We start from the raw sequence: 11,632 nt of genomic DNA, 5'->3' as shown, positions 1-11,632 counted from the left end.
GTATCCTCTCCAAAAGTACCACTTTTCTGTAACATTCTGAGTTCCTAGAAAAGAGGGGCATATGGTTCTGGGTGTCAGAAGGACTGGCCAAACTAAACTGGGGCACTTGGCAGGTATGTTCTGTCACTGTACCCGGCCTATACACCTTGTGTGTCTACATTGGCTCTGCATTATATCTGCCCCAATATAACTACATTTAATTCCCCTTCCACGGGCTGGATTGCGGTATCTGCCCTTGTCTCTGTGACGCGGAACCTTTCTTTCCGCCCCGTGCTTCCGGGGGACTGTTTTACTGTTGCTCCAGTCCGTCACCGCTGTGTGTTCCCCGTGTCCTTGGAAGCTGTACCATGGTTTGGCTGCCGGACGAGGCGAAGTGTCTGCCGCCCCCGGGGCTGGCTAACAGGAACTCGCTGTGGTTCGGCCTCGTGGGGTATCTGACCGCAATTACCCACAATTCAATCTGCCGGTACCCGGCCCTACGGGCAGGTGAGTGCCGCGGATCAGTGCCCGGGGAGAGGGGGCAAGATGGGGGCAGTGCCTAGGCAGTGGAAGCATAGGAGGATTGGGGGGGGTGCTCTGTAACCCCGGGATACGGGGTATATAGGGGGGGCGCTCTGTAACCCCAGGATACGGGGTATATAGGGGGGGCGCTCTGTAACCCCGGGATACGGGGTATATAGGGGGGGCGCTCTGTAACCCCAGGATACGGGGTATATAGGGGGGGCGCTCTGTAACCCCAGGATACGGGGTATATAGGGGGGGCGCTCTGTAACCCCAGGATACGGGGTATATGGGGTGGAGGCGCTCTGCAACCCCAGGATACGGGATATATGGGGGGGAGGCGCTCTGCAACCCCAGGATACGGGGTATATGGGGGGGCGCTCTGTAACCCCAGGATACGGGGTATATAGGGGGGGCGCTCTGTAACCCCAGGATACGGGGTATATGGGGGGGAGGTGCTCTGTAACCCCAGGATACGGGGTATATGGGGGGGGCGCTCTGTAACCCCAGGATACGGGGTATATGGGGGGGAGGCGCTCTGTAACCCCAGGAGACGGGGTATATAGGGGGGCGCTCTGTAACCCCAGGATACGGGGTATATGGGGGGTGCTCTGTAACCCCAGGATACAGGGTATATAGGGGGGCGCTCTGTAACCCCAGGATACGGGGTATATAGGGGGGGCGCTCAGTAACCCCAGGATACGGGGTATATGGGGGGGAGGCGCTCTGTAACCCCAGGATACGGGGTATATGGGGGGGAGGCGCTCTGTAACCCCAGGATACGGGGTATATAGGGGGGGGCGCTCTGTAACCCCAGGATACGGGGTATATAGGGGGGGCGCTCTGTAACCCCAGGATACGGGGTATATGGGGGGGAGGCGCTCTGTAACCCCAGGATACGGGGTATATGGGGGGGAGGCGCTCTGTAACCCCAGGATACGGGGTATATAGGGGGGGAGGCGCTCTGTAACCCCAGGATACGGGGTATATAGGGGGGGCGCTCTGTAACCCCAGGACACGGGGTATATGGGGGGGAGGCGCTCTGTAACCCCAGGATACGGGGTATATGGGGGGGGCGCTCTGTAACCCCAGGATACGGGGTATATGGGGGGGAGGCGCTCTGTAACCCCAGGATACGGGGTATATAGGGGGGAGGCGCTCTGTAACCCCAGGATACGGGGTATATGGGGGGGGGCGCTCTGTAACCCCAGGATACGGGGTATATGGGGGGGAGGCGCTCTGTAACCCCAGGATACGGGGTATATGGGGGGGAGGTGCTCTGTAACCCCAGGATACGGGGTATATGGGGGGGGCGCTCTGTAACCCCAGGATACGGGGTATATGGGGGGGAGGCGCTCTGTAACCCCAGGAGACGGGGTATATAGGGGGGCGCTCTGTAACCCCAGGATACGGGGTATATGGGGGGTGCTCTGTAACCCCAGGATACAGGGTATATAGGGGGGGCGCTCTGTAACCCCAGGATACGGGGTATATAGGGGGGGCGCTCAGTAACCCCAGGATACGGGGTATATGGGGGGGAGGCGCTCTGTAACCCCAGGATACGGGGTATATGGGGGGGAGGCGCTCTGTAACCCCAGGATACGGGGTATATAGGGGGGGCGCTCTGTAACCCCAGGATACGGGGTATATAGGGGGGGCGCTCTGTAACCCCAGGATACGGGGTATATGGGGGGGAGGCGCTCTGTAACCCCAGGATACGGGGTATATGGGGGGGAGGCGCTCTGTAACCCCAGGATACGGGGTATATAGGGGGGGAGGCGCTCTGTAACCCCAGGATACGGGGTATATAGGGGGGGCGCTCTGTAACCCCAGGACACGGGGTATATGGGGGGGAGGCGCTCTGTAACCCCAGGATACGGGGTATATGGGGGGGGGCGCTCTGTAACCCCAGGATACGGGGTATATGGGGGGGAGGCGCTCTGTAACCCCAGGATACGGGGTATATAGGGGGGAGGCGCTCTGTAACCCCAGGATACGGGGTATATGGGGGGGAGGTGCTCTGTAACCCCAGGATACGGGGTATATGGGGGGGCATGGAGGTCTTCCTTTCTACACGTGGCAGTAATGACAGAATGATTGTTGCCTCCCCCAGGGGTGCATCGGCAGGTGCTTTTCACCACCATCGGTGTTTTCGTTGGGTACTATCTGACCAAGAAAGAGAACTACGAGCACGCCAAGCGAGACCGGGAGCTCTCCGAGTACGTGAGACAGCATCCAGAAGACTTCCAGAAACCAGGTATGGAGAGCCTAGAACCCCTGCGCAATCTAACACCAGAGGCCCAGATGGGTGGGAGATAAGTGGAGCAGCCTCCCAGCAGAAGTGGTAGAAGCTAACACAGTGAGGGACATGAAACATGCATGTGATAGGCATATGGCTCCTGAATCTGAGACCAGTGGCAGCTCACTTGAGTAGAAGCTGCAGCCATGCAGCTACCCTCTTTCCTGGTCGAAGCTGCCAGTAGGTGTGAGGAAAGCATCCCCATGTTAATCTCCCTGGGGCTGAGCAGACTCCCAGCGGCAGCGTTCACCAAGCCCAAGCTGAGTGGAAGTGAATGTCACATGGGGGGTGGCAAATGAATGTGGGGGGTTCTGCACTCTCCCCCCCTTAAAGAATTTAAAGGGACCACACAGCTATCATATGATGACGTGCGTATGAGGGCCGGCATGTTGGGGAGGATGATTTGATTCTTTGCCTGTGTATAAGGCGGAACCTGCAGTACAGAGATCCAGTATGGCGGGGGAGGGGGGCAGTCAGGGCTTGACTGTAGGGCTGCAACTAACGATTATTTTCATAATCAATTAGTTGGCCGATTATTTTTTTCGATTAATCGGATAAAAAAATAAATGTAAATTTTTCATTTATTTAAAATAATTTAATAAACAGATGTTAAAAACAAACGGCAGAATGAAAAAAAAACTTTGATAAAAATGCATTTCTTGTTTTTATTTCCCAACCTGCACCCCCAGTTATGCACATTTGAGCCCTGGCTTGCCACACTGCCCCCCCACATATGCCTTATATACCCCCTTGATATGCCACTCCGCCCTCCCCACTTATGCCTTATATACCCTATATGCCTTATACCCCCTGATATGCCACTCCGTCCTCCCCAGATATCCCATAGAGCCCTCATAGATTCACAGACTCATTCACAGCACACTGACACCATACTTTAATAAATAAACACAGGGTTAATCTTCACGGCCCCCAGGATTTAGATTCCCCTTAGTTTGGCCCCCCTTTATCTCTAACTGCACCTTAAGTTAACCTTATTTAATTACTTAAATTAACCCTCAGTCCTTGGCATTAAATTAACCCTAAAGACTCCATCAACCATAACTGCCCCTAAATTAACCCTAACTACCCCATCAACCATAACTGCCCCTAAATTAACCCTAAACACCTCATCAACCATAACTGCCCCTAAATTAACCCTCAATACCCCATTAACCATAACTGCCCCTAAATGCCTCATTAACCATAACTGCCCCTAAATTAACCCTAAACACCCCATCAACCATAACTGCTCCTAAATTAACCCTAAACACCCTGTCAACCATAACTGCCCCTAAATTAACCCTCAACACCCTATTAACCATAACTGCCCCTAAGTACCTCATTAACCATAACTGCCCCTAAATAAACCCCCACCTCCCCTAAGTTTCAGCAGCCCAAATATTAATGTTATACTCACAGTTAGATGAGTTGCTGAGCCATGTGAAGTTGTGGATGCTATAGGAAGTGGGCGGGGCCAATCGGAACTGGCCAAAAGGGGGCGTGGTCAACTGTCAGTTACTACTTCCAGTCCTTCCCTTCAGTAACTGCTGCTGTGAGTCTCACTGAATGAAACGGATTATAAAACGAGGGCTATGTTTCAGCGCATGTGCTCTAAGAAAAAAAAAAAAACTAATTTTATAATCGATAAAAATCTATTATTATCAATTTATGCGATTAGTTGACTGTTTACACCGGTTTTTCTATGAATTGTAAATGTTTGAGTGTTTAGTGAGCTGTATTAACTGTCTCTCTCACGCATCGTAGTCTCGAGCTGCCGATCGTTTTTTTTATTTTTCTTAAAACGTTTTGTTTTTTCTTTGGTTTTAGAAAAGAAGACAATGGCTGAAGTATTGGAGAAATTTGTCCCGATCCGCTAGACGGGTGAGAAGTCGGCCCGCCGGACGCCGGGGATCACTGAGAGCGGAACGTCTCCGGAGCGGCTTCATCGTGTTAACAAAGTTAATTGTCTCTACGGTATCGCTCGCTGCGGGGTTAAAAAGTCGTAATTTATATAATTAAAAATGTAAGAAAATGTCTTCTGTCTGACTTCATGATTTAATATCCCCCCAGCAGTCCCGGGGGGGTAAAAAGGCGTTGGTGGAGTTTATAAAATACTGCGAATAATTGAGTTATTGGAATAATGTGGTATTGCCCCCGGCCCCCCCGACTTCACGATCCATCATAACACTCTACCTGTGCCGTCATTGCCCCCTAAACAGACTGCTTGTGCCGTCATTGCCCCCCCCCCTACAGACTGTTTGTCAGGGCGCATAATGCCTATTTGGCAAGAGACGGTTGTAACGGCACAGATATATATATATATAAACACGGCGCATTTTAACGAAGACGCAACGTTGCTAAGCTAAAACCGCTGACTTCCCACATTTGTGGCCCTGGTGCGAGCTCGTAGTCGCTCGAGTAATATGAAGAGGATCGCGCTGGGTAGGATATATCTCGTATCTTGGAGGTGCTTCCAAGCCAGAGATAACACATTGATTTCACATGTAAGAGATTTATCTTATACATTCCATACGATAATGTGACCTCGTACACGCGGTATATCCAACACGCACACAAACACACACAGATACTGTTTGAGGGGCAACCATGAAAAGATGTCATTTTATTTATCCGTTATTTAAGGTGGAAGTCTCACGGGGGGGAAAAAACATTTCAACAGGCGTCATGTACGGTGCCGGCACTGACAAAAAACCCGGTCTGATTTCAGTCCTTTATCTGCAGACCTGGATATCGTCAGATGTGATGTTTTGGGTGACGCTTCCGGCTCAAACACTGTACTGAGTCGAAATGTTAGAAAAAAACCCCCCCAATAGTTCAGACTTTCCACGTTTAGGGTCCTGGTGCGAGCTCATAGTCACTCGACTCCGGTGATTGGGAAAACGAGTAATACGATGATGATGATGATGATGAACTCTCTTCAGGATCCGGCTGAGAAGGGTATATGTCCTCATATCTTGGAGGTGGCTCCGAAGGGATAGGGTCGTTGATGTATTCTACTCTTGGCCCCCATCGCCATGGAACGGTGTGTATGTCTTCCCCGACGCTTCCGCCGGAATCACGGTCGCCCCTTTCAAACAGGACGCTGTCGTAGGAAGGAGGGTCCCTGCTCATTGGCCAATCATCTCCTCCTGCAAAAGGTAGAGGTGGGGCTGACGGGACCGTGAAGACTTCGTCACCCCCCCTTACAGGAAGCGGCTGATATCTGCAGGCTTCTGGGTCCTCCTCAGAGTCGCCGTCCCGACGGTTTTTACTCAGACAGATAGCCAGGCAGTAACACAAGACGATTAGTATGATTACGATTGTCTGCAGTAAGGGAGTTTCACAGACTTTAGGGGGTTTGTCTGTGTTGGATACCGGCTTGCAGGCTGGAAACACAAGTCCTGGGATACTAATCAGTACCCCGCAAGCCAGTAACAGCACCCCGAGTATTACGAACTGCACAAACTGCCGGCTTTTCCCGCAGAGGAAGCTGCTATCTGGATCCGTCGGGTCTCCTTCTAATTCCCTCCTTCTCCTCTCTCGTTGGGCAGTAAACTCTGCCATCATTAAATATGCCAGCCCTACCCCGGCAAGTACCGGGCCCGTCGCCTTGTAGGTGATACAGCTGTCGGACTGGCATGTCGCGAACCCATAGACAGAAAGTAGAGATCCGCCGCATAAGAGCGCCCAGCCAAACACAAACAGCGTGAATGTTATGCTGCTGCTTGTGCGAGGGCCAGGAGTGCCGAAGCAAGTGCGCTCCATGACGGCTGAAACGTGTACCTGTCGGGGGTCAGTCAAAGATGTTCAGGTGCAGAGACTCGCGCCTATGTGCCGGCTATTGCGTCACACGAATGAAGGCCTTTTAATCTTTGCCTATTTTGTCTTTTTAAAGTCACTAGAAATGGCGATTTCGCTGCCTGTCGTGGACAGGTAACTGTTATGCTCAGTACTGCTACTGCTCACAATCTGAAACAACCAGAGTGTCTGGATGCGCTTTTACAGAACATCACAGCATTGTGATGTCACAGCACTATGACATCACAGTCAGGGCAGGCTGTATCACAGTGCACAGGCCATGGGGGTGTTCTGTCCTGCTTCCAAATACCAAAACAGCTGCCGCTTTCACAAATGACAGTGTTTTATTCCACAAATCATACATTTTCGAAAACTAGACACTCCGAGGTATTTCAAACGATGGTAGATTTTATTAAACACGAAAAAATAAACAGAAAGGCGATTACAGGACTGCCGTTGTGATAATGAGATACGATGACAGAGGTTAATGTCAGTTTTAAGTTTTTTATTCTGTTCGTTTTTAACCCAATTTCCTCATTAAATTATTTGAAATAAACAACAGATTTGCATTTTTTTTTTATTCGATTAATCGAAAAATAATCCTAAATTTATACGGCGCAGACCACCCTACTCCATGCGTGAAGCCCCTGTCACTGTTTACCCACTAGGTGGCGATATTGTTCTGGAGGGGTTCAGGGGCAATTCAGGTAAGAGAGTAAAAATCAGACTGCGCATAAATTAAGACTTTTAAAGGGCTCTGCGATTGGTTTGGGGGGGGGGCTTTCCAGACGATCTCCAATAATAAAACCTGTTTTTTCTGTATATCGTTGCCTTTTTGTGCGTTCTGAGAATGCTTTGTATCTGAAGAAGAGACCTCTGAGATCCTAAAATATTGGGCAACTCTTTAGCTTTTTCTGCGTCGGCCCCCAATAAAATCAGGTACTTTTGTATCAAATCATCTGGCTTTACTGTTACCTGAATACCTGTTATATGTTTTACCGAAGATACAAACTCAAACGTCATTATTCTTTTACTTTATTAGCCACGTAGCCCCCGAAAAAAACAAAAAAAAATGTGTCCAAAATGTCTGCTGGGACCGCGGCCAGACCAGTTCCCTCCGCACGCTCGCTGGTGTGGACTGGTTTGGAACATTCGAATGTTTAGTTACGTTTGTTGCGTGTAAAGTTCAGTGACGGCCACGCGGTCCCGGTCGATGCGGCGTCCGCGTCCCTCCATGGTCAGCGCCCCTCGGGCGTCCCGATGAGGTCATTGTACCTGCTGGTCAACGCGTTGGACTCTTTGGTCAGCTGGCCGAGGATGCAGAAGAGCCCCGCCAGGTGGTGATAGATCATCCCTTCGTTGTTCCCCGCGTTTGCCGTCTTCTCCTCGGAGTCGGTGTTCTGGACCCCCGCTGGGACCACGCCGTGCTCCAGGGTCATCCTGATGTTCTTCAGCTTCACGTAAAGTTCATACATGTCCTTGGCCTCGGAGCTTGGTGTGTTGGCGGACTCCTCCACGCCGACCTCGCGCAGCAGACTGGGGATCATGACCGCCTGTTCCATGTTCCGAGCGGCGGTGCAGAACCGGGCCAAGGCCGCGGCCACGCAGTTGACTTGGGGCGCTTGCATGGCTGCCTCCTTTTAGCCGGAGATGTCGGATGATGTCGGAAGTTGGAGCTTTTATAGCAATTATTAAAAAAAAGTAATGGGTGGTCTTTCCTAAAGCGTGTCCTCACATGATGGAAACCGACCAATCAGAGGCCGTCAAACCATTCGGCCTTTTTTTTTTTCTCTGAAAACCTGGCAGAATTCGCCGCTTTCTATAAAGCAGACGGCGTGTTTCGTAAGGCGATGTTTACACGGCAAACGCCGGCCTCGCAGAATCAGGGTTACCGGGGACTGGCAAATAAGTGACCGTTACATCAGGGAACATAAACGACGGGAGATATTCACTAAATCAGTGAATCCACGTCCCGACGCGTTAAAACATTGATACAAGTAACAGGACTGGCAGGGGAGAAACAGTGCACTTTGTATATATAGTTGATACATTTTATTGGGCCAACAAAGGAAAAAGTTACTAAAGCTTTCCAGACCTCAGAGGTCTCTTCTTCAGAAGGGTAATGAAATGTTACATTTGTTTCTATGCTGCTGCAGTGAAATGTATCAACTTCTACTAACGACTCCGCTTTCTATTATGGTTCATTTTGATTGAATAGATATGAAGATGCGGTAATGCAGGAGTTAATTATAAATTTCCTTTAGAACCCTTTATTCTCCCCATCAAGCCTTTTTTTTGCCGAGGTAGTGTTTGCATGTCCCTTCAATGCTTCAGGGTATTTTTTTGGAGAGAATACACTTCCAGATGCTAGTTTATCGGTAAAGGAATTCACGAAAGGGTTGTAGATAAGTGGAGCAGCCTCCCAGCAGAAGTGGTAGAGGGTAATACAGTGAGGGGGTTATACATGCATGGGATAGACATACGGCTCCTGAATCTAAGACGAGACCAACGACTGATTAAGGTTTGAGTCTTTACAGCGGGAGAAACGGGCGACTAGACGGGGGCCGGATGGGGGCCGATCTGCCGGCGGGTTCTGGGTTTCTATGAGCATAAAAATATCCTAAATGTAAAATGTAAAATGTGATTTATATCAGTGGGGTCATTACTGGGCCGCAGAGCTTGCGTTTCTATCAGTTCAGCCGCTTGCTGCACGTATGAGGGTAATAGGAGTCAGTGACCCAGACATGACATCACGGTGTCGGTTTCAACAGTCGGTTGCCAAACCGCGTCGCTGCCTTGGAGTGGCCCTCGGACTCTCCTGATATTTAACTGTTTCATTCGCTTTCAATAATGAAAATGAGACGAGAAACGCGTATATAATGAAAAAGTCGTGGAAGGAATGCTGTGTTTTTGGAGATTTTCTGTGTTGGTGAATATTATGTCATTTGGCTCATCTGATGGTTTATATGACGGGGGCACAAAATATGTCACATGATGATGCGTCACGTGACCCCTTTAGGCTCCTGCAGCGCAGAGATCGGTAAAGCCGGCTCTATTTAGGGCCAAACGGAAAATCAAACGGCCACCGAATCAAACGTAATTATTAGCGATATAAAATAAGAGACCGGTGACACCGAGTCAGTGAACCGGGCCGCTCCCGGGGGGAACAGTTTTGGTAGCGGCCCCCACGGACCAGCCATTCTCCGCTCCTAGAAAGGAGGGGCATCAGGGGAGGAGAGCGGCACATGGAGAGGTAACGTAAGTCTTCACATGGAGCCTCTACGGGAGGCAGGCGTGATGCCAGCACAGGTACCTCTACGGAAGGCAGGTGTGATGTCAGCGCAGGTACTTCTACGGGAGGCAGGTGTGATGTCAGCGCAGGTACTTCTACGGGAGGCAGGTGTGATGTCAGCGCAGGTACTTCTACGGGAGGCAGGCGTGATGCCAGCACAGGTACCTCTACGGAAGGCAGGTGTGATGTCAGCGCAGGTACTTCTACGGGAGGCAGGTGTGATGTCAGCGCAGGTACTTCTACGGGAGGCAGGTGTGATGTCAGCGCAGGTACCTCTACGGGAGGCAGGTGTGATGTCAGCGCAGGTACTTCTACGGGAGGCAGGTGTGATGTCAGCGCAGGTACCTCTACGGGAGGCAGGTGTGATGTCAGCGCAGGTACTTCTACGGAAGGCAGGTGTGATGTCAGCGCAGGTACTTCTACGGGAGGCAGGTGTGATGTCAGCGCAGGTACTTCTACGGGAGGCAGGTGTGATGTCAGCGCAGGTACCTCTACGGGAGGCAGGTGTGATGTCAGCGCAGGTACCTCTACGGGAGTCAGGTGTGATGTCAGTGCGGGTACCTCTACGGGAGGCAGGTGTGATGCCAGCACGGGTACCTCTACGGGAGGCAGGTGTGATGTCAGCGCAGGTACCTCTACGGGAGGCAGGTGTGATGTCAGCACAGGTACCTCTACAGGAGGCAGGTGTGATGTCAGCGCAGGTACCTCTACGGGAGGCAGGTGTGATGTCAGCGCAGGTACCTCTACGGGAGGCAAGTGTGATGTCAGCGCAGGTACCTCTACGGGAGGCAGGTGTGATGTCAGCGCAGGTACCTCTACGGGAGGCAGGTGTGATGTCAGTGCAGGTACCTCTACGGGAGGCAGGTGTGATGTCAGCGCAGGTACCTCTACGGGAGGCAGGTGTGATGCCAGCGCAGGTACTTCTACGGGAGGCAGGTGTGATGCCAGCGCAGGTAGCTCTACGGGAGGCAGGTGTGATGTCAGCGCAGGTACCTCTACGGGAGGCAGGTGTGATGCCAGCGCAGGTAGCTCTACGGGAGGCAGGTGTGATGTCAGTGCAGGTACCTCTACGGGAGGCAGGTGTGATGCCAGCGCAGGTAGCTCTACGGGAGGCAGGTGTGATGCGGATGCTGTTCTAGTATTTGGACAGCAGAGGGAGCTCTCGTTATAAAACAGTTTCTAGTCCAAGGACGCCGCGTGAAACAGTGGGGTATCACGGACCCCCGCAGCCCCCGGGGGGCCCCGTAATGCTCCTTGGTGCAGAAGTGAGACCTCTGAGACCAGCTGTAATCGGACGGAGTTCTTTTATTATATGTAAGGTGACGTTAAGGTTCTGCCGGCTCCCGTTTTGTGTTTTTGTAGACGAGAGCGCAGGAATGTCACGCGTTCCATAACATGTTGCACCGGGGGGGGGGGCTACTCAACACATTTAACAGTGGGGCCCGGGATTTTGGGTTATGCCCCTGCAGCTGAATATGTTATAATATCACAAATAATGCAGGAGACCCGGGGTGAATGCAGCTGTCAGCGTTGTGATTGGTCGCATCACAGGGTCTAAAAGGGTTAAAGATTTCTGCATGCCGCTAATTCACCCACCCTCCGGTCTTATGTCCTGCAACCACTTACCCCTAATTACTTCTTCAGGTAGCTACTACTCCCTCTCTTCATTCAGTCACCCATAATAATGCTTTTTAGATTGTAAGCTCATGCGCGGGGCCCTCAGGGGCCGACCATTCTTGCCA

At 51.4% G+C, this 11,632-nt stretch overlaps 3 protein-coding genes across 3 annotated transcripts; 1 reads left to right on the top strand and 2 right to left on the bottom strand.

Moving 5' to 3' along the window:
- The first annotated feature begins 285 nt into the window (after positions 1 to 285).
- NDUFC2 (NADH:ubiquinone oxidoreductase subunit C2) lies at positions 286 to 4,832 on the top strand. Its single transcript, XM_053457923.1, has 3 exons — positions 286 to 486; positions 2,615 to 2,758; positions 4,628 to 4,832. The coding sequence occupies exons 1-3, from the start codon at positions 348 to 350 to the stop codon at positions 4,675 to 4,677; spliced, it is 333 nt and encodes a 110-aa protein (XP_053313898.1). The 5' UTR covers positions 286 to 347; the 3' UTR covers positions 4,678 to 4,832.
- An 818-nt stretch (positions 4,833 to 5,650) lies between these two features.
- LOC128473932 (transmembrane protein 171-like) lies at positions 5,651 to 6,565 on the bottom strand. Its single transcript, XM_053456154.1, has one exon. It carries the CDS (start codon positions 6,563 to 6,565, stop codon positions 5,651 to 5,653), a length of 915 nt encoding a protein of 304 aa, XP_053312129.1.
- A 1,007-nt stretch (positions 6,566 to 7,572) lies between these two features.
- On the bottom strand, positions 7,573 to 8,259 carry THRSP (thyroid hormone responsive). Its single transcript, XM_053457921.1, has one exon. The coding sequence runs from the start codon at positions 8,224 to 8,226 to the stop codon at positions 7,837 to 7,839; it is 390 nt and encodes a 129-aa protein (XP_053313896.1). The 5' UTR covers positions 8,227 to 8,259; the 3' UTR covers positions 7,573 to 7,836.
- Between the last annotated feature and the right edge of the window lie 3,373 nt (positions 8,260 to 11,632).

The sequence above is a fragment of the Spea bombifrons genome, chromosome 2 (assembly GCF_027358695.1).
Source record: "Spea bombifrons isolate aSpeBom1 chromosome 2, aSpeBom1.2.pri, whole genome shotgun sequence".
NCBI classification, from domain to species: Eukaryota; Metazoa; Chordata; class Amphibia; order Anura; family Pelobatidae; genus Spea; species Spea bombifrons.
The sequence above is the reverse complement of the archived record's forward strand: the minus strand, read 5'-3'. Positions and strand labels throughout refer to the sequence as shown.